Source organism: Catharus ustulatus, chromosome 1 (genome assembly GCF_009819885.2).
Source record: "Catharus ustulatus isolate bCatUst1 chromosome 1, bCatUst1.pri.v2, whole genome shotgun sequence".
Classification (NCBI taxonomy): domain Eukaryota; kingdom Metazoa; phylum Chordata; class Aves; order Passeriformes; family Turdidae; genus Catharus; species Catharus ustulatus.
The window spans coordinates 162,153,422-162,176,058 of record NC_046221.1 but is presented as its reverse complement, the minus strand read 5'-3'; the positions used below and the strand labels follow the sequence as shown (position 1 = coordinate 162,176,058).

The 22,637-nt window shown below is 48.0% G+C and overlaps 1 protein-coding gene across 13 annotated transcripts in view; it reads right to left on the bottom strand.

Moving 5' to 3' along the window:
- ADGRB1 (adhesion G protein-coupled receptor B1) overlaps positions 1-22,637 on the bottom strand; it is a 282,349-nt gene that overhangs the window by 148,769 nt on the left and 110,943 nt on the right. For 11 of the 13 annotated variants that reach the window (XM_033078467.2, XM_033078492.2, XM_033078475.2 and 8 more), the window contains exons 3-4: positions 11,875-12,033; positions 3,933-4,040 (exon numbers count right to left, since the gene is read on the bottom strand). The exons of 1 other annotated variant lie outside the window; for it this stretch is intronic. In XM_033078467.2, coding sequence (XP_032934358.1) covers positions 3,933-4,040; positions 11,875-12,033 — 267 coding nt within the window. The remainder of the gene's footprint in view (positions 1-3,932; positions 4,041-11,874; positions 12,034-22,637) is intronic. One more of the 13 variants, XM_033078519.2, reaches the window with a different exon arrangement.

The following is a 22,637-nucleotide window of genomic DNA, read 5'->3' as shown; positions in this document are numbered from 1 at the left end:
TTCCAGTCCCATGTTCTGTTTCACAAGAATCAGATCTGCTAGAGAAAGATCTGCATTTCCATGGCAATTTTCCTGCCTTTCCAACATCCAGACCCGGAGTCCTGCCATGCTCCAAGCTCCAGCAAATTGCATTCATGGTGCCATCACTTCATCATTTTCCATCCAGAGCGTCCCAGACTGCAGCAGATCCCTCTCAGGCCCACAGATCCCAACCATTCCTGCTCCCTTGCCTGCTTGGATGCTCCATGAACCAGTGGTGCCTTTGCATTTCTCCATCCTACCTCGAGCAACCTCCCCAGTTCTGCACCCAGCAGCACCCAGTCCCTGAGGGCCAGGCAGCTGGGGGGTTTTGGTAGTTAAACACCCCAAGTTTGGGTCCCAAAATCTCTCTGGGAGGCCAGAGGTGGGACACAGGGGGCTCTTCCATCAGCAGATCGTGGCTTGGAGAGCCCTCCATGCCACCAACTTCCTCCTCAGACCTGGCTGGGGTTTGCAATCTCCATATTCAGACAAGAGCTACTGTGTCACTGGAGTAATGAATGGCATCTTTGAACCAATTCCCACCTCTCCTGCCTCTTTCCTCTTTATCATTTCTGGATTTTGCTCCTTCACAGCAGAAATAGCTGTGCTTAGAGGTAAATCTCCTCAATTATTGTCCCTCATATTGCATGAATCCCTGGCTTTTAAACCCATAATACAGTTAATTTCCTAAGTGCTGGTGACTCCCTTGGGCTTGGTGTCATTCTGAACCAAGCAATCCATCTCAGTCCACTGGGACATTACGTCCAGCCTCGTCTCAAACCTTGCACAAATTTAACTAATTTTCAAACCAAGTGAGACCCAGTTCTGAGAAACTCTCAGGCATGAGACAAATTCCCTCTCTACTCAAGAGAAACACAAGAGTGCCCATCATCAAAACTGCGAATGAGAAGAGTTTCTGCACTCCTGAGGGTCAAATGGCAGCAACTGCAAATTACTGAGTGAAGTACACTGCAATTACTCATCCCAGAAGTGGATTCTGACTCTGGTTTTTGATATAATGGCAAGATGTCTACCATGCTCATTGGGTTTGAAAGCTGCCTAGTCCAGGTCAGTGCCGTCTCACAATTCAACCAGCCAGAGATTACAGAATCATGGAATGGTTTGGGCTGGAAGGAACCTTAAAGATATCTTGTTCCAACCCCCTGCCATGGGCAGAGACACCTCCCACCATCCCGGGTTGCTCCAAACCCCATCCAGCCTGGCCTTGGATACTTCCAGGGATGGGGCAGCCACAGCTTCTCTGGATAACTTCTGTCAGATCTCACCACCCTCATAACGAAGATTTTTGTTCTATATTGAATTCAAATCTGCCCTCCTTCACCTTAAATCCATTGCCCCTTATCCTGTCACTCCATGCCCTTGCCCAAAGTCCCTTTCCTGCTCTCTTGGAGAACCTTTAGGCACTGGAAGAGGCTCTAAGTTCTCCCCAGAGCCTTTGCTTCTCCAGGCTGAGCAGCCCAAAGTCAGCCTGTGTCCATAGCAGAGTGGCTGCAGCCAAATTTGTCTTCATCCCCAGAGGAGAAGGGGCCAAGCCCTGCCCTGCATCATCACTGGTGCCTGCAGGCAGGGACCTCAGCAGGATTGACTTTGGATTAGTCCTGTGATGCCCCAGAGCAGCTTGGGGATTAACAGGAGTGTCCCAAAGGATTTTTCATGGCTCACTACCCCACCTGAAGTGGTCCAGGTGCAGCAGATGGAGAGGGTCCAGCAGGTGCTGCAGAATGAGCCACCCTGGGTGTTAATCCATGGGGATGCAGCCCTGCAATCCAGGATCATTGCAGCTCCTGGCTGCAGTGTCCCCATCAGTGCCTGCAGCTGCTCCATGGCTCTTCTTCCCTCAGCACCAATGGAGCAGCACATCCCTCTGCCAGGAACCCTTTCTGTTTTGGGGTCTGTCAGCGTGACACCTCCCCATGTTCCTCTCTGTTCACATCCTGGTGCTGGCAGAGTCCTGGGAGCAGCCTGGGCTGCCAGGGAGCAGGGAGCCAGGGAGCTGCAGGGCTGGAGCTGGCTCTGCTGTTTGCTCTTTGCACCCTGGCTGAGAGCACAGCCCTGCCACAGCCTGGGGGCCAGCAGGACCTGGACACCAGGGATGTGAAGGGCTGGCAGGAGGAAATGCTGCTCTTCAGCTGGGCAAGGCCATCCCCTCACCTACAGCTGATTTCTATATTTCATCTTTTTCCAGGTCTTGAGCAGATGTGAAATGTCTTATTCCCTACAATCTGTGCCCATAGGGAAACTGTGGGCTTTGCTTTGGCATCCTCAGCTGTAAATTCCCTCTGGAATCCCTTGCTGGACTGTACCCTCTGTCTCTGCATCTCCATCCTGATGTCCTTGACCAACCAGGGACAGCGACAGGGGTGTGGGAAGCTTGCAGCAGGACAATGCACATCTCCCAGCCCATGCTGCCCTCAGGGATGCCACAGCCCAAGCCAGCCATGCTGCAGTGGTGGCCACAACGGCAGGGAGGTGGCAGAGACATCACTGAGCCCAGATCCAGCGCCCAGCTGCACAGCAGGAAGAAATGCCCAGCTATAAACCTGATGGCTGAGATACAGGAGCTCCAGGGAAGCACCTGGGACCAGGCAGAGTAGGAACAGAGGCCTGCCTGGAAGTGCTTTCTTTTCCTCTGCATTTGGATAGAGAAATTAAGCTCAGATTTTCCACAGTGTAGCAGTGCAGAAGTCCTCCCTCTCCTGCAGGTTTTACCAGACTCCAGGGATCCATCCTGCAGGCAGTGGAGCTGCTCTCACTGCAGGGAGCAGAGTCTATGCAGGGTAGAGAGGAAATTGAGGCTGTCCCCTGCTTTGTGTTGAAACCACAACCCCAACAAATCACCCCCAGATATTCCACACCACACAGAGTCCTGATGCTGCAGAGAGGCAAAGTCCTCCTGGGCTGGGTGGAGCACAGGTAACTACACCAGAGTGTGAGCATCTCTCACTTCTAATCAAATCACCTCTTGGAAGCCCTTCTAGAGCACAAAATGCTGGCAAGGTCACTGGGCAGATTTTAACTGTGGCCAGGTTCAGCACGCTGAGACCCCTGAAGTGTTGAGATCCTGTTACGACACACAGGCATGAAGGGAGAGCACAGAACCTTTCCAGGCTGAGTCACAGAACCACAGGATGGTTTGGGTTGGAAAGAACCTTAAAGGTCATCTATTTCCAACCTCTCTGCCATGAGCAGGGACACGTTCCACTAGATCAAACCTCCATCCAACCTGGCCTTGAATGCTTCCAGGGATGGGGCAGCTCAGACCTGGCACAGATCTGAATTCATCCCCATCTTCCCAGATCTGTCTGATCTTACTGCACATGATCCCCCTTCTGTGGCAGAAGGGTGGAAGGTCCTGCTGCAGAACACACCTGAGACAAGCCCTTCACAGCACTAAAGACCCAGGGACAGAGGAAACCAAACCAATCCTGCTCTGTCCCCAGCAAGCCCTGCTCACCCTCTCTCACAGCCAATGGGAAGGCATGACATGGACATCAGCAGAGGGGCTGCACTGCAGCAAGGTCAGCTTTGGCTTCATGAACCACGTGTGGCTGGGTAATTCAGACAAAGCAGCGACTCAGAAGTAGGCAGGGTGATGGGAAAACGTTCTGTGGGATGGATGGTCTCGTCAGGGCTTTGTGTCCGTCCCTTTTCGCCTTCTCTGGCTGATGGTGACGACACAAAACCCCGTGGGGTGATGGAATGGGAACGAACGGGGCGATGACCATTTGTTCAGCGCGTGACAACACGGGGGGAGCGTCCCCCCACACTGAGCTGGGGGGAAGGAGATGGTTAGGGGGGGTCATTGGAACAGTGCAGAGAGCCCAGCCCGGCTGGGCAGTGACCAGAGCAGTGCCCCAGCTCCAGAGCTGCTTTGGGAGGTCAGAGCTTACCTATTTGAGGTGCAGGGTACCCGTAGTGCTGCAGTTCGTCAGGGTCCTCTCGCTTTCTGTTATCTGTGGACCTCAGCGATTGGCTTCTGGAATTATAGCGTCCATTGGCTATGGCAAGGTAATGGGTCATGTAAATACACCTTGGTTCACTCTGCAAGATCTTTCACTACAAAGGTTACACGCGTTAACAACAGCGACCTGCCACGTTCCCCTGACATGACCACCTGCTTTCCAACCCCAGCACCCCTGGCCACCAGTTTTCCCTGAGGTTTCAGCACCAACCAGCACCAATGAGCTGCTGGTGGTTCAACCCCTTCTTTTTGAGTGGAGATTTGGGACCATGCAGAGTATGATCCCTTTAATTCGTTTCAGTGGTTTTCTAGGGTGTCTGCGCTCCTTGCTGCACTTGTGGAGGATTCATCCTTTTCAGACGTGCTGGCACTGAATCCCACCATCCCTAGTGGTGTTTTGAGGTTTGTGGTTGTAACTGGCAGGGTGTTTTTGGTGGGAAATCCTGCCTTGCAACCAGCACCTGCCTAAAAACGCCCTGTAGAGCAGCCAGGAAACGCTGAGTGGAGCAGGCAGGTGAGGGCAGGTGGAAAGGAAAGGAACATCTCAATAGGATGTTTCCTTCATACACTTTACCCTGCCTCCAGCAACAAGGAGAGATGGAATTCTGGCATTAGCAGAGTGCTATAACTGGGAACTTTTCCTTCTCAGGGAGAAACAAGCTCCTGACCCTTGCGTCCTACTGAAAATCTCCCAGGGGAGCCCAAGGTGTGGAGTTCAGAAGGTAAATAATGCATCCACAGTAAATCAGAGGCATTTAACTGTTTCTTCTGAGCCCATGCTCTGCCAGCTTTCCATTTCCATCCCGTGTGGATCAGCCCTGGATTGGCTGGAGGGGAAACTAAAATTTCTGTTGTCTGTACCACTGGACATGCTGTAACCCTGGCACATTCCCTCCCTAGCAAAGAGAGAAACAGCCCAGCAGTAACAACCAAATCCCATTCACCAGGAGTGCCTGCTGTAAACCAGGAGAGCTCAGCTGACTCCACCAGAGTCAGAGGGAATAGCAGAGAGCAGAGCTGAGCCCCAGTAATCTGTGATCTGGCAGCCAATTTGTTTCCAAACAGCAAGAACCAGACAGAAGAGCTTTTCCCCCAAGGAGGTAAAACACTCAGACATCTCTTTAAGAAGTATGAACTGCCAAGGGTTGAAATGGTGACAAATTTGATCCCAGAACCCTGAGAAAATTAATAAAGGTTAATGAAGCTTCAGTGTGGTGGCAGAAGTCTTTATTGCCATCCAAAAGGGGAAAGCAGAGGAGGCAGAGGAATGATTCAGAGAGTCCCTGCCAGGAGCCAGGCTTTATATTCAGCAGTTTGGATCATGGGAGAGTTTGTGAAATTGTATTATTTACCATCACTGTTGCCTGAAAGCAGAACTTGAGGAGTCTAGGAATTGTCACATGGACTCCTCCAAACCTTCCCAGCACCAGCTGGAGGGGAGGGGATGGGGAACTCACCCACCTGCCATCCTCAGTGGAAAGATACCCACAGCCAGACATCAGGACCACAAACATCCTGACATCTGCAAACACCTGGGTTTTATCTCTCTCTTTCCTGGAATAGAAAGGTCTCAAACCCTATGCTTTTAATAGCTAAAAATCATGGGACTTTCCTGTGGGAGATTCAGTTCAGAAAAGAAAAACTCTAAGTAGTTTTCCAATACTCTTTTTTTTTTCAGTTTGTTAGGAGACAACTTATTCCCATATTTGGGACTTCTCACGTCCCCACCACCCATTCCTGGTTGTACCCACACACTTTCATCTGCTCCAATTTAAGTCCTCTCCATGAAATCTCACAAACCACAAGAACACACAAAATCTCCATCTGCATCACATCCCATGGGCTTCCCACAGACTTATTTAGGCTGGGAGGAGAAAGGAGGGCTGGGCATCAAGGAGTAGATGTGGAGCTTGGAGTTTTGTCACCTGCCCAGAGCAAGGAAGGTGACAGGAAAACCTGGGATTGAATATCCCAGAAACAGTCAGTGTTGACTGATGGACAGAGACAGAGGAGGCAGCACAGAGGGGAGGAAAGATAAAAGAGCAAAACAGAACTTTTAATTGCAAGTCTAACACGCTGAACCTCCTCTCACCAATTATTTGGGCCCTGTGTCACTGACATCTCCTAATGACTTACCCCAGTTTGAAGCACTGAATGATTTTCCTTTGACAGGTATGGCAAGTCTGCACTGTTATTTCTCATGCTAATTAAAGCCAATCAGAGGTAGGGAATGAATGAGTGACCCTTCCAGCTTTCCCCTGCCAGGGTTACAGGAAGCCTTCCTCCCCTTTGGAAAAGGATGTGCAGAGAAGCCAGTTTGTCTGCCTTTAACACAGAGCACAGCTGAGATTTAACCTGCAGGGTTTCCTTGGAGAGATGCACAAATCATTCCTGGTTCCGAACAAAGGACCCTCAGGAATATGGGGAAGTTGGTGCAAGTGCTGCTTTGCTGGGGGTACCTGAACTTTATGGGGTGGAGGACAAAAACTAAAGGCAGTGGGGACCTGGTTGGATTGTTGGATTTCAGCAGCCTTTTTCCCACAGCAGGGTCAGTGAGAGGAGTAATCCCAAGATTAAGGGAAGACCTAGACTCAATTTACATCCCAGTTGGATAAATGTGGTGAGAATGGCATGAAAAACCCAAGCACCTTTCAAATGCCAACAGGAGGAATAGAGGGATAATGCTCTTGGAACCAAACAGGGATGTTTCAATTGTAAGCAGAGGCAAGCACATGAGACTTTTTAAAAACACTGCTCAAGTGTGGATGTGGAGGATGATCAGTGCTGGCAGGAGTGGGAATAGGAAGCAGGTGACCAACACTTCTAATGAGAACATGCAATGTGTCAGACAGCACCTTGCAACACAACCAGAGGAAAAATAAAATAAAGGCTGAGACTTTGAAGTGCTGTGGGCCAAGGTTTTAGCATCCAAACATGTCTCACCACAGCTACACACTCTGTACTCATCCCCCAAACGGGAGAGGCAGAGCAAATAGCAGGATCATGAAAATTATTCAGGCAAGGTGGGATGGTGGGAATGAAAGGATGAACCAGAGCAAAGAGGCAAAAGGGATTATTAAAAAAACACCCCAAACATTCAAATGAATCTCAGTGCAGTAAAACTGAAAGGAAAGGTGATGACTGTGGACTTTTGGGGGCATCTGTCAGCTGCTAAAGAGTAAAACTGAAAAGCACAGAATTACTAACAACCCCTAAACCCCAAAATCTCAGTGGATGGAGAAGGGGGTCATTTTGGAGGACACTGGATATATTTCAATTACAGCAGCTAAGAAAATGACCCAAAACACTTTGATTTGAACATCTGAAATTTGTGGAAACATCCCTGGGGGAGATTTGTGACTCTCAGATGTGAAATTCCTGAACCACCAGTAAAGAAGGGGTCAGGGCAAAGCCTCTGCAGCAGCAGCAGGTGCCTATCAGAGCTCCTCCAGCTTGCAGTGAGCTCCAGCCTGGTCTGCAGGGAATGAAGATGCTCCCACACATACCCAGGATATTTCAACTCCGTGTTTGCAGCAAAATAAAAAAAAAATTAATAAGAAGCAGGGGCGGCAGAGACTGAGACTGAGACTGAGGCTCAGCCTTGGGAATGTCATGTGGAAATGGATTCCATCACACCACTAACAGCTGAAGGACTACATCCTGAACCTGCTGGAAGCTGAAAATGCAGCCTGGAACAACAGGACTGTGCCAGTGTCACCCTCCTGCACCTGATGTCAGGACGTGGTCACCCCTGTCCCAGCCATGGGGAAAGCTGTGCCTTCCCAATCTGCATATTCATAAATGTCAGGGATGGTTCTGCTCAGCCTCTGCCAGATGGGATGGCAGGATTTCAGCTGGCTCCTCTGCCAGCTCTCCTTCCCCAGGAATAAACGCAGGCTGCCTACATCTCTGATTGTTCTCACATCTCCCCAGCACCTCTGAATCCCAGCACTGGGGTCAGGGCTGTGACATTCCCCCTCTGGTTTGGATGTTGAACATCCAGGAGCCTTGTGAGGACCCTCTGCCTGCCAGGTTGTGAGCAAACCCAGCTTCAAGAGCCTTGCAGCCAAAAAGAGACACTGGAGCACATCCCTTTCCATCCACAGTGGACCTGGGAAGTTCCTCTGCAAGCTCCCACCACACCTGGGTTTTCCCTCTCTATAAAACACCAGCTCCTGCCCAAATCCAACAGAGGGAGGAAATCTCCTCTTTCTGAGAGGGAGGGATATCACCAAGTCCTTTACCAAGGCAAAATCAGAATTACAACAAGCACCTTGTGTTTTCCTTCAGATTACATCTCTTGAGCTGCCACAAATAAAGGCTCTGACTGAGCCAAGCTGTTGTTACCAGACAAAGTTCCCTTCCCAGTTTGGGATGAGCCTTCAATGCAGTTTTTCCTCAGCATTTCACAGCTTTTGGTTTTGTCCATGGAAAACTTACCTGGCTCACTTCCTGTTGGGCTTGGGTGTGTATCCCTGGGGAAATTTAGCCAGAAGATCATCAAGACAGAGACTATCATGTGGAACAGCAGAGTGGTGGCCCAAACGAGTGGGAAATCACAAAGACCACATAAAAAAAATTCTGTGGAGTCATTCAGCCACCCCTGTGCACTAATTTCAACCTCTGTAGCCTCCAGACAACGTGTTCAGACTCAGCTCTGGGGCCCGGGTGTCTGCACCCACATTTTGGTGACCAGGCTGGCACAAGTCACAGCTCTTGGAAAAACTGAGATTTTTTTTCTACCATTCCCATTCCTGCATGCTGAGACCTGAGCTCTGGAAGAGGAAAATGGGCAAGATCCACCTGGGGCAGGAGCTGTGTGACAAAACAGCTCTGGGACATTTCCCATGGCCTGGCAAAATAAAACAACCAATGAAACCCTCCAGGATCTTCCACAGAAGTTCCTTTCAGCACTCCAGGGAGATGAGTGTCAGCACTCTGAGAAGCTGCCCCAGAGGCTGGAGATCCAATTAAACAGCAAAAATACTCCTGCTAATCACCCATCAGCTTCTGAGGCACTCTGGCAGAAGTGAGACAGGAGAGGTTAAAGAAAAGAGATGGGTTTATCCTTGTTTTGAAGGTGGTGGGGTTGTCTGTGTTATTCTAGCCTGATTTGCTTGGCCAGCAACTTCTCAGTGAACAAGTTTCAATTTACCTCCACAGCAAAGAGGAAAATACCAGAGCACCCATCTCTGTTTTGTTCTGCTGTTTTAGGAGGATTACAGATGGCCCTTTGTTCAAGGCAAATATTTTTTCCTGCTTTTTTTTTACTAGAAAATTAAGATCTCAGCTATACCACAATACCTGGAGAGCTGATCAAGAATTATTATAAGCTGCTTAAATGCTGAACAATTCAAGACAAAGTTGTTCTCCTGACCAGTTCCTCTTTTTTTTTTCTTTTTTTTTTTTCATTTTTTTGTTTTAATTAAAAAGAAATAATTACAACCTATTTAACTGCAGATTATAATGAACACTTAGCGTAATAGCAGTTCCAGGGAAAGAATGAACATTCTACTCATCCCTAACAAATCTGTGAGCAAAAGTCAATATGAAAATAACAGTGACACATTTAAAACAGGATTTCCATTCTACTTTTAAATCCTCTTAGGTTTTGGTGCAGATGAAAGTAAAGAGAAGGAAAAGATATGTGCAAGAAAATTAGAAACCCTTCTTGGGTCAAAAGTGCATCTCCTTGGGCAAAGGCAACAGGGGAGATTCACTGAGAGGCAAGTTCTGAGCCAAGTGAACACTTTTGATATAAAGAGACACAGGTTTATCTTGAATTAGGACACAGACCTCAAGATGTGCACAGAGAAATCTTCTGGAAAGATTTACTGCTCACATATCCCCTCAAATCCTTTCCAGCATGAAAACACCAAAATGGGGCTCAGTAGCAAAGCCTGACTCTGAGTGTGTACTGTCCTTCCAAACTAGGACTTTGCACTTAGCTTAAAATTCCTTCTTCCCAAATAATCTGAGCTGAAGCAATCTCATTGCAGTTTGGAGGAGGAATTGACTGGGAATGCAGTGGAAAAAAGACAGGAAGACAAGTGAAATAATTTATTGAATCATAGCCCCTTCAGGTTGTTTGCACTTAGGATTGGCTTTGCTGAGTGTTCTGGAAAAAGTGGAGTAAATAATGAGTAGAAACCGATTCATTCTTCACTGCTGCACTCCATACCATGGAAATCCAGCCCAGTCTCCATGGCCCTCCACCCCATCCCACTCCTTGCCACCACAACCTCAGGAGAGCTACCATGAAGAAGAAGCAAAATTTTGCCCCTGGGGAAACCAAGGGAAGATGTCACAGCTCCTGCTCAGTGCAGATGAGGCTGGCCCTGGAAAACAGAGTCCTCACCCTGGCAAACAGGGTCTTTATCCTGGAAAACAGGGTCTTCACCCTCCCACCACTTCAAGAGGGCTGCAGAAGAATCAAACAGGTCCCATGGACAGCTTGGAAGATGGTCAGGGCTGAGGAAGGATGCCCTGCAAAGAGAATCTGGGGAACTGGGTCCTCCCCCAGTTTACCCAGCATAGGATGGACACTTTAAGGAGCTTTTTTGCCTGTTGTCCCACGTGTTCCCATGCTCAAAGAGTGACCAGCCCTGCAGATCCCCCTCTCCCACTCCCAGTGCCATCTCCACCTTCTTCCTTCACACATTGTTCACCAAGACTAATTCTTCCAAATCCACTCAGGCACGCCCCAATCCCACAGCTGGACATTTTCCAGAACCAGCTTCCAGGTCCTTGCACTCCTACTCTCCCTACCACAATCCAGAGCTGAGATGTGACTACAAAGTCACCACCAAGCATGGGAGACACAGATTAAATATCCCTGGTGCGAGCAAACCTCAGAGGGAATTTTGCAATTGTGAGTAAAGGAGATGGAATTCAATATACCAGGTTTCATTAAAAAAAAAAAAAAAAGGTCTAAGCCTAATTGCAACATATTTTAAATTTATGGAAATGTTAAAAAATGCATGAAATCATTTTAGCCCTTATTAAAGGAATATATTTATGTCCCTTTATTTGAACTTCCTCCTTATCAGGAGATACTTCCCAGCCTTTGAAGACAGTTGAACTTTCCTTAGTTATTTGACTAGTCAGAGCAGTTATTCAAACATTCTCTACTCTGAATTTGAAATGAAAAGAAGGGAATAATTATAACCAGCCATTTGCTCATATTTGTTGAGCTGAGCTGTGTCTGCAGTTGGTTTTTCCTCTTCATCCCCCTCTCAACACAGCCTAAAGCAATAGAACTGGGGATAAAAGAGCTGGAGGTTCACCAGCTCAGCCCATCAGAATCTGACTGGTGTGGGTACCCTGCTCTCTGGAGAAGGGGACCTGGAAAGAGGATGTATTACAGGGGGAGAGAGGAGCACACACTGAAGCCTTTGCATCACTCAATCCCTGTCTAGCAGCCAGATCTTTCTCTACATCTTATTACAGACAGCTTCCATTTGTAAAAGAAAGAGGCAGGGTCACTGCTCTTGAACCAAACCAAGAAGAAGCAAGATTAACATTCACTTAACTTTAACTATTTGGGAGAACTGAGGAAAAAATGCCTTTAATGACAGAATTACCACCAGCATATGAAAACCTGACGCAAACCTGCTTATGAATTCCTATAAACCCTTTGTGCTGAAGGCCTGGAAGGCGTAGGAAGACCGTGCCAGCACGTGCGCATGCGAGACAGGCGGGGACGGGCAGGGCCATGCACAGCCAAATCCACACATCCCCTCGGGCTCACTGCTCCAGCACAGCCCTGGGACAGCTCCCCCGGAGCCTTGGAGCGCCCTTGGCGGGGGTGAGGCCAAGCTGCTCCTCGCGGGAAGGGCGCCGCGCGTGCCGGGGGTCATGCCTCCACTTACTATTGCAAGCCTTCCTATTGCACAGCCGTCCTTCCTCCAGCACTCCCTCGCAGGCCAGGCCCTCGCTGGGAAGGGGCTTGCAGGAGCGCATGCGGGTCTGCAGGCCGCCCCCGCAGTCCTTGGTGCAGTCGCCCCAAGCCGACCAGGAGTTCCAACCACCTGGGCAAGATCCAGAAAAGCCCCGTCAGCCTCGGTGAGAGCCCAGCGCCCCGGGGACACCAGGCTGGGCAGAGCCAGCTGCCAAGACTCAGAAGTGGAATGTCTTCAAAAAGTGGCGGGACTGGACTGTAGCAATATTGGACAAGTCTGAGTCCAGCTCATGGTTCAGGTTCTGTGCACCATCCAAACTATATTTACTTACTGTCACCCATATTTTGCTGCTTAGATGCTTTTTCCCTGTACTTTGCTGCACTTTGCCATGCTTGGCTGTTTTTGTTGATTTCTTAGTTTAAACCATGTTTATAACAGGTGCATGGGGGAGACAACTTTGGGGATTTTTCTGCAATTTGTTTTGAGACCCTTCAGGGTTGCTGAAACAGAAACTGTGCTAAATTGGGAGAGAAGAAAATGAAAAACAGGATGCTGAGATTAGAAGACCTGAGATAAAGGTGGGTGGCAAAGATCTGGACAGGTGACCAATCAGCATACCTGATGGGCCTTGAGCAAGATGTGTGGACAAGGGGATTTTCCAATGAAATAATGTGTGACCACGTGGGAAGCAGTTCTAGAGTGTATAATTAGGACTAATTGTAAACAATAAATCGGCTTCTGCACAATCATATTGATTTGTAGTTCAGAAGCCCAGATCTCTTTCCCACACTGGACACTGTAGCCCAGAAGCATTGGCTGCCTTTACATTGACTTCTCTTCAGTTGTTCCTAGAGTTTAAGAAGAGTTTGGACAAAGCCTTCAGGCATTGGTGGGGATCTTGGGACTGTGCTGTGCAGAGCCAGGAGTTGGACTTTAGTGATCTTTGGGAGTCCCTCTCAGGATATTCTATGATTCCAACTAGTCCTGCTCTTCCTGTGCTTACTGTGGGAAGGAGCTCCCCTCTGACAAGACCCTCTGCCCATTTTGTGTCCTTCCAACCCCAGAAGACGTGAGCAAAATCCACTTCAGGGTGCAAATCCACCCTCAGTGAGGTTGTCTTCTCCTTCTGCCACCACACAAACACATGATGTGAAGACAAGGAAGGTGAGAAGGAATAAGGGTTCTGCCACTCATATTTCCCAAAAAAACCTCACATTTCCTGTCCCCACACTGCAGACCCCACCAGCCACAGAGAGGCACTGCTCTCAAGGACAGTTTTGGTGGGGGAATACCACGGGAATGGCATTCTCCTCCAGCACACAGGGAGCAACCTGTGAGCACCATAAGATGAAGGTGCATTTTTGGCTCCTCTCCCCAGCCACGCTCAGTGCTGGTGTCAGCAATGCTCAGCTTTCCCCACTGTACCACAGCCTACAGCTCTGAAAACTGATGGATCCATAAAACCACCTGGCTGCAGGGATGATCCTTAAGGGAAATTTTGAGCCTCTGCAGCCTTCTCCACCCTGTGTCTTTCCAGCTTCCTGCCAAGAGAAACTGGCCTGGGTGGAACATCCATAAATGCTGGTGGCAGGATGGACTGTGAAGCCCATCTGAATCTGGCTGGCCTCCCACAGCCCAAACGCCTGCAGGGAGCACAGCAAGGCTGAGTTTTGGGCTGTAAAAGACAGCAGGGGATTATCCAATCCTTTCAGGTGATGGATAAGCTGTCACATCCCTCAGTGGTCAGTTCGCTCCTCGTCGGCCCCATGCAGCAATCTAAAATCTGCTGAAATAAGCCTCAGCTCCACTGTTCTGCTCCATCGTTTGTCCACCTCATGGGGAGGAGCAGAGGTGGCCCTTCAGCCCAGAGGTGGCCACTTTCACATGGCTGCCTTTCCTGCTGTGAATTCTCTCATTACCCACAGCTACCCTTGGAGATGTTTCAGGTCCAGGGAATTCAGCTCTGTGCTGTGCTCAGGCACAGATAAAGATAACGAGGTAAAGATGCAGGGTTTTTTGAAGACAGGAAAAAATGGGAAAATTCTTGTTTTTAAAATAAAAATTAAATAAATCTCCCCTCCTTTTTTTTTTTTTTCCCTTGCCAACAGCCAGAGAATTCAGAGATGCAGATGATCCACTTCAGTGAATCATTGAATTTATGAGATTGTGGCTGTACTCTGAGCTCTGGGCTTTGTTGGTGCCTACACACCCTAGACAGGAGACCAGCCCTGTCTGGAAAAAAAAACCCAACTAGGTGCCAGATCAGAACTTAGGGACATTATCATCACCCTCTTGCACAGGAATGGGCAAATACCTCCACAGCAAAAACCCATGAGCTCATACTTGCTACCTCCAGCCTGGTTGTGATTTAACTTTTTCCTCCAAGACAGAGTGAAAAATAACACAGGCCCAGCAACATTCCCACTGCTGTTGGCCATGGAAGCTGCTCAGACACTTAATCATGAGAATAACATGGAAAAATGGAGCAGGAAGGAAATAGAGGGCAGTGAACTTTCCAGCAAAGTGCCCAGAGATCCTGGCAGCAGCATGGAGGATGGAGTTGTTACTGGCACAAAACCAACACTTGACCTTGAAGAAGATTTTCTTTCCCTCAAAAGTCACTTTCTGTGCTGGTCATTTTTCTAGACAGACACAGGCTTGCCTTCCATTTCCTTATGGGAGACAGATTGTGTTTCCTTTGTAAGAGAAATCATCAGTGTAATGGGAGGTGTCCTGATGCCAGGCTCGAGCTGATCAATAGGATATCTGTAACCAGACACATTTAGGAGTTAATCAGCTCCTGGTTTGCCCTTTTCAGGATGCCTTTCTTTCATCTCACTCCCTTGCATATTAAGACTGAGGCTGGGGAAGGGAGGATGCAGCTTCATGCAAGCCTTGGCTTGGATTGTGATTTATTTGGGATGCTTTTTGTTGAGACAAAATGCATAATTGGTCCAGTGTCTTTAGAAGTTATTTTATATTGTGTTTTTAAGCAAAATATGGGCCCAGACTCACTGGCTGTTGTGGTGCCCCCCAGTCTGATGATGGATTATTCAGTTCTGCATTTTGGGATATGGCACTTATCCTCTAAAATACACAGAGAAATCATTGCTGCCTGGTCTCACTACAGGAAAGAGGGAGGGATAATGAAGGTGCCAGTGTTTGATTTCTTAAATCATAGAATCACAGAATCATAGAATGCCTTGAGCTGGAAGGGACCTCAGAGATCATCTGTTTTTACACCCCTGCCATGGGCAGGGATGCCTTCCACTGTCCCAGGTTGCTCCAAGCCCCATCCAGCCGGGCCTTGGACACTTCCAGGGATGGGGCAGCCACAGCTTCTCTGGGTAGCCTGTGCCAGTGCCTCACCACCCTCACAAGGAAGACTTTCTTCCTGATATCCAAGCCAAACCTTCTTTCTTTCATTTTGAAGTTATTGTCCCTTGTTCTGTCACTCCAGGCCTTTGTAAATATTTTCTCTCCATGTTTTTTGTAGGCTGCCTTCAGATACTGCAAAGTCACAATTAGGTAACCCTAAATCTTATGTTTTCCAGGCTGAACAATCCCAATTTTCCCAGCTTTTCCTCCCAGTAGAGCTGCTCCATCCCTCTGACCATCCTGGTGGCTCCTCTGGGTTCACTCCAGCAGCTCCAGGTCCTTCCTGAGCTGGGATCCAGGGCTGGAGCAGCTCTGCAGGTGGGGTCTCACCTGAGCAGAGCAGAGGGGGTAACTCTTAATCTGCTTATCCCCAGCAATGGGAGAACCAGGCAAAATAAGAGAAAAACGGTCATGATCTCAAATCCTTAACTGTAATGAGATCAGTTCATGAGGTTGAGCACAGAAAAGTTCCTTCCTCTCCTTACTCCTCAGCTTCCATCCCATTTGTGAGTACTAAAGAGGAGATAGAGAAGTACCAGGGCACTTAGTAAATCAACCCAGGCATTTACAGCCAAGACAAAGGTATTCCCCACTTTATGGAGCAGTCCTTTTTTATCCTCAGGTTGTACCATGGTCCTGACAAATTAAATGCTGCATGTTATTTATCTTGTTTATTGGCTGTCAGATAAACCTTTTGAAATCCCCCTTCTTTTCCTGGGTCTAGTCCTTCACTGCTTCAAGTGATTTGTCTTTTTTAGTGGAGCTGTAAACTAGTGGTTAAGGGTCTATTATATGAAGTTATTCCCATCTTCCGGGGGGGGAAATGCTGTGCCATGAGGAAAGCACAGGGTTCTTGTGCCCACTGCTGCATCTGGTTTCTGGAAAGGAGTGGCTGAGGGGCCTCAGCCTGAGAAAATGCTGAAGGGAGACCTCATCTCTCCCTGACAGGAGCTGGTAGCGAGGTGGGTGTCAGTGTCTTCTCCCAAGTAAAAAGGGACAGGATGAAATGGACTCAAGTTGTGCCAGGGGGAGTTTTAGGTTATTTATTTGGAAAAATTTACTTGCAGAAAGGGTTGAGCACTGGAACAGGCTGCCCAGGGAAGAGGTGGGGTGACCATCCCCATGTGTGTTCAAACAAGGCGTGGATGTGGCACTTGAGGACACGGTGGTGGTGATCTTTTCCAACCTTAATGATTCCATGATTCCATGAAAAGAATCATCTGCAATGGCTGTGGGATGATCTGCAATGGCTGTGGTGTCACACAGATGCTTTTAGCTCAGTGCAGAAGCTGCAGAAGGCATGCAAGGGCGATGTGGTCCCTGCAGAGGCTGCACAGCTGCCCCATCCTCAGCCCATCCCTCAGTCCCTGCTTGTTGACTCCCCATCCTCTAGAAAACGTTCATCCCCACTTGCCCACCACAGAATCCCTTGCTCTGCCCCCTCTTCCACTTCAAGCATGAGGCTGGATTTATTTTTTGATGCAGGGAAGCCAGAAATGCACATGAGGTGCAGGTGATGGGACCCTTTGCAGACAGTCCCTGCTACCCCTGAGTCCCATTCCAGGAGCTCTCAAACTGCTGCTCCCGCTGATCAATGCGGGCTGAGCTGCCATCTGTCCTTAATCCACAAATAATGAGGCTGCTGCAACTGCTCTGTAAAGGATTTCTGCTTTTCAAAGGCACTGAATCCTCCGAAGGTCACACACCCAACCCGCTCCCACTTTGTGAAGTTTTTCTCAGCTGTGGTCTCGCAGATCCATGGAGTTCTCTCACTTTGCCCTTCATCCCCCTACACTGGAGGAGCTGTGGCTCGTGCCCCCAGCTCCAGAGGTTCCCATCTCATCCAGCAGCAGTCACCTTGATCACACAGCCAGGTTTAACTTGCATTTTTTATTTTTGGAGAGCAGCCCGAGCTCCTAGAATGAGTTTTGACAAAGGTGGCTATTGCATCTGAGGCTCGTGGCTGGTCTGAGTGCCCATCATTCAGGGAGGCCTTTAATCCAGTTTCTAAAGAGTTTTTTGATCCTCCTCAGTCAGTTCCTATCATGATCATGGACTAAAACAAATTACTTTTCATGCAAGGCTGACCCAAAGCATTTTAATTCTCCGGTTAAATGGAGAAAACTCCAAGATGGTTTACATCAACCAGCAAGATCATATTTGGAATTTCTCCTTCTGAATCTTAAGCAGAGATGCCAAAAGAATGGGTCTTTCCTAGTGCAAATTAACTGAGAGGGCTCCACTTAGACACCTCCTCCAAACACCCTTGATCTTTGGGAAGATTTGCATCCCAGATCCGGAGTTTATCTTTGCAGCTGACAGCTGCAATGTGTCTCAGACGCCAGTCAGTCAATCATGCCTTTTAATTTAACAGCAATCCCTTAAATTAGGTGGCACTAGTGATGGATAGTGACAACAGCAGAAACTAAGGAATCTACACCAGACAATCAATAGAGCACAGCAAAAGGGGCTTTGCTGACACTCCACATCCACCTCCAATTTTGCTTTTTTGGATTTGGCCTCTCACTGACCCCAGCTGAAGACACGTCTTGTTGGCAGCTGTCTGCAACTCAGCAGGTCAGGGCATTTTGTATCTGAAAAACATGTCCAGGTTGCAAAAACCCCACCACAGCTCTGTGTGCTACCACTGGGAATATTTGTAGTGGAATTTATATCGCAGTTTCTGAATCATCTCAATTAGCAAATGAGTGGAAAGAAATGTCATTTCTTATGCAAATAGGGGGAAGGATACTGAAGGGACATCAAGAGTGAGATTGTCTTTTACCATCTGAATCCTAAATTTGTTACACAATGGGGTAAGTGAGGGAGCTGCTCCTTTATCACTCTCCTTTCTACAGTGCTGGAAAAGAGCAAGTCCAGAAGGGGCTGTTCTGGAGACATCCTTCTATTGCACCAACCAGTGATTGTTCCCTGGAAATTCATACATTCAGTTTGTTCCTTCTGTGGGAAGAAAGGAGAGAAATCTTTCAGGGGATGTCCCCTCCTTGTGCCCCATGCACTGAAAGTCTACAGCAGCACAAGTGAGTCGCTCCAGTGCTTCCTTCTCTGCCCTTTCCAAAATAAATCCCATGTAACACTTTGCTGTTTTGCAGATTGTGCACATTACCATAAAAACCAATGCCCCAAGCTCCCTAAAAAGCAGAATCACTCATTGCAAGGACATGTAGTGATAGGACAAGGGGGAATGATTTTAAGTTGAAAGAGGACAGACTTAGATTAGATAACAGGAAAGAATTCCTTACTGTGAGGGTGGTGAGGCCCTGGCAGAGATTTTCCAGAGAAGTTTTGGCTGCCCCATCCCTGGAGGTTTTCAAGGATAGGTTGGGCAGGGCTTGGAGCAACCTGGGATAGTGGAAGGTGTCCTTGAGCAAGAAAGGAGGCTTGGAACAAGGGGATCTTTAAAACTCATTGCAAACCAAATCATTCCATGATTGTTTGACTTTTCTCCAAGGAAAAGAGAAGGGTGAAGGGAGAAAAATTATGAACATGCATTAAAAGTTCATGAGCTGCAGGGTAAGGTAACCAGGGAGTGGCTGCTCCTGGAGTTTTCCAGTACTGGAATTGAGGGGTGTCAAGTGAAACAGGAGGCAGGTGCAAAACCAGTGAAGGACATAATGCACAGACACAGAGCAGTGTCAAAAGCTGCAGTGTTTTCACAGCAGGAAAAGGCACCAAAGTGTCCATGAATATAAAACATAACTGGGAAATGCATGAGAGACAAACCTATGAATGGTGATAGACACAATCCCAGCAGCTCTTGTTCAGAAGTTTCCTGGGCTTCAAGCTGCTGAGCTGTACAAAGTTGGAAAGGACCTTCAAGATCATCAACCTCTGACCTTGCTGACCAAATCAGAGCACTCAGTGCCTCACCCAATCATTTCTTGAACACTTCCAGGGATGGTGATTCCATCACCTCCCTTGGCAGCCCATTCCAGTGTCTGTCAAGCCTTCCACTGAAGAAATTCTTCCTGATGTCCAGCATGAATCCCTCCTGGCACATTCTCTCTGTTCCTGTGAGAAGATGTCGAGCCCCACCTGGCCACAACCTCCTTTCAGGTTGTCAGGTGTTGTATGTTTGTCTTGTTCAGCTATTTTCCCTTCATAGCCACTGCTAATGAGAGGATATTGGGCCAAAAAAAACCCTGATCTGGCCAACAAGATTGTTCCTGGTACTTTCCTTGTTGCTTGGCCTCTTCCTGCCTTGACTTTAACCCTGTGACTCTCCATGGAGAGGACACAGCCAGCTCCAGGTCAGGCCAGTATTTCCCACCACCAAAATTGCCAAAGTCTGCTCAGGTCACTCTCTTCTGGGCATCCAAATAAATGATGGGATTTTCCAAAGCTGCCACTGGTTCCCACAGCATTCACAAGTCCCTGCAAATGAAGGTAACGAGGTCAAATCTGGACAATCAAATCTGGACCAGCTTCAATCTCCCTCTGCTCCACAAATCACTTAAGGAAGATGGAAATGAGGCCAGTGTGCAGCTTTCAAGGAAACTCAGCATAAAGCTGTGCTTATTACATGAATCCCTGCAAATGAAACACCAGGGATAAAGAGAGATTATTTATGTGGAAATGGTGGGGGAGGTGGGCAGGGAAATGTGAAAGGGAATGTTTAGTCTGGAAAGGGAGATCAAATAAAACTGTGGAAGAATCTTCTTGTAAGAAAGCCATAGAGGCCTAATCACTTAAGTCATTTCAAAGCAGAGCAGGCAAAATATCAGAGAACAGACTTGTGAAGAGAAACCCAGCCTGCACCACTGGGGAGGAATGAAATGCTTCCCCGCCCTGAGCCTCTCTGAAGTTGTACAAACCACACCAGAGCTGGGTTCATGCACTGTTTGCTTCTTCACATTGCAGCAGACCCCAGTGCCAAGCACATAGGGGACAGATGAGCTCAGCCACGTGTGTGTCTCCCCGTGGTGAGGAATCATTCAGCTCCAACTGATCCCATTCAAACCTAACTGTGCAGCCCAAGCTGAGTGAAACCTTCCCTGAGATCAGCATCTATTTTCATAAAAGGCAATCAAAGCAGAGCAGTTGTGAAATTTCCTTTCATGTCTTTACATGATCTGTTGGGGATGTGGTTTAGTGCTGGGTTCAATGATATTAGACAGCTTTTCCAACTTAAACAATTCCATGATTCTCTGTTCCATCTTTCCTGGCTTGGAGGGCTGTGGTTTTCACCTATAAAACCCTTGCAGAACACTGCATAAACTCATAAATGCCATGAAATGTAGCACCCAGAGCTCTGCAAGCCCCTGCAATTCCATCTTGTTCCCTGGACAGCATTTCCACCTGAAGGATCACTGGTCCCCAAGACTGCAGTTTCTCTCTCCTCCACGAGCTGTGACACATTTCTCATCACAAGAGCACTGCAAGGCAGGGCTGTGCCATTATTGCTTCTGCAGGATGAACTGGGGAGGTGTTCCAAAGCTAAAAGACTTGCCCACGGCATCTCTACAACACTGAGAGAAATCAAATTGTCTCCAGCTGAACATCTTCCAGGAGGAGAGAGAGAAAATCACCTGGGGGGACAACCCAGGTGCCAAGTGTCCTCTCTCAGAGCAGTTTTATGAGGACACCACACAACTTGTGTCTCCCAGCACTCCTGGCTCCATGAACAGCTCCCAAGTTAGAAATGCAAACTGCAGCTGAGGCAGCACCTTTGCACTATTAAACCAAATATTTAATGCTGTTTTGGTAGGCACAGCCAGCCCCTCTCATACAGAGATGTCAGTGATGTGGGTTTTGCCTGGAAAGAGAACGGAGGTAGCTGAAAACCACATGGAAGTGTTTTTTGTGTGGTCACCTCTGAGGCAGGCTGGGGAACAAGCAGGTTGTCAGCAGGAATTTCTCCTGGGTCCTTTCCTTCTCGGAGTTGTCGGATACACTCACCCTGCAGGGGAAGATGCTAATCCAGCCTGTCCTGCCCTCCACACCTTGTTTGTGCTTTCCTCTGCAGAAGGGAACAGGTTTCAGGTTTGTTTCTGAGCCTCTTTCCAAGTCCCCTCACTAAGGGGGGACAGGCAGAATGGTTGGCTCCTGCAACACTTGGGTGAGAAATTGGGGCAAGTTAAATCACACAATAATATAATGCTTTGGTTTGAAGGAACCTTAAAGATCATTGAGTTCCAACCCTCCTGCCATGGCCAGGGACACTTTCCACTATCCCAGGTTGCTCAGAGCCTCATCCAAACTGGATTTGAACATTTCCAGGGAACCAGTTTCTCTGGACATCCTATGCCAGGGCCTCCCCACTCTCTGAGTAGAGAATATCATCCTAAACTCCCCAGTTTCTCCAGTCCAAGGAGAAGGCAGGGATACACTCAAGCCATTGGAGGCACCCAAATGAGAAGCTCCTTTCTGCTTAATGAGACTTTCAGGAGGCAGCAGCTGCAGTTCTGCATCTGGGATAATCCCACGTGCTATTCAACATGCCTTGGCACCAAGGACAAGAAATCAATATCATCAACCTTTACCAGCACTGTAATGGCGAGGTTAATATTGATCTTTTGACATTAAGGTGTGGTTTGTGAGTCCTCAGCAGCATTGCTGGGAATCTGAAGCTGGGGCACTATAAAACAGACTGCAGGCACAGCAATTTGCTCACAGCTCCCTCAGAGACCCTGGATTAGAATGAATAAAGCAATTCTGGTAATTGACTATTCCCAAAGTCATTGCCTTTTCTATCAGTGGTGAGAGGGGATTATTCTCATGTGTCTCTTGTGTCCCTTCAGAGTCCCAGAGTGGCACAAGGAAATGCCAAATGGAATTCAGGTGGTCCTGCAGGCAGCAGAGTTGTGGTCTCAGCCTGTGTTTTTAACCTGAAAACTAAATAGGAGTTAAGCTCTTGTTCTTTGTAATGTCTTGATGTAGAATAGACATTACCTTGCCACAGGTGAGGTTTCCCTCTGATTTATCCTGTAATCACCACTGAAAGAAAACCTTCTCCCCATTGGAAGCATCTCCACGAGAATTTCTTAACCCTGAGTCTGCTGATCCAGTCCCTCATACCGATAATCTTCAACCCTGAGAGATCAAGGTCTTAAAGGCTTAAACCCCTTGTTCCTAGAGACAAATCTGATGTGAAATTCCCTTGGTCTGAAGCTCTGCTTAAGAAAAGAAAGGCAGAGAATTGAGCCATTAAATCATCACAGATGCAGAGATGCCACCAAGGCTCAGCATTTACCCAGGAATCCGTAAATGACTTTTCCTGTTGTTCCCATTTGCCATTTATATTCCAGCAGAGTTAAGAGGCCTTGAGTAAAATGAGACTCGTTCTGGGATTGGCACTCCATGGTAAAACAGTCACAGACAGCCCTTGATCCTAA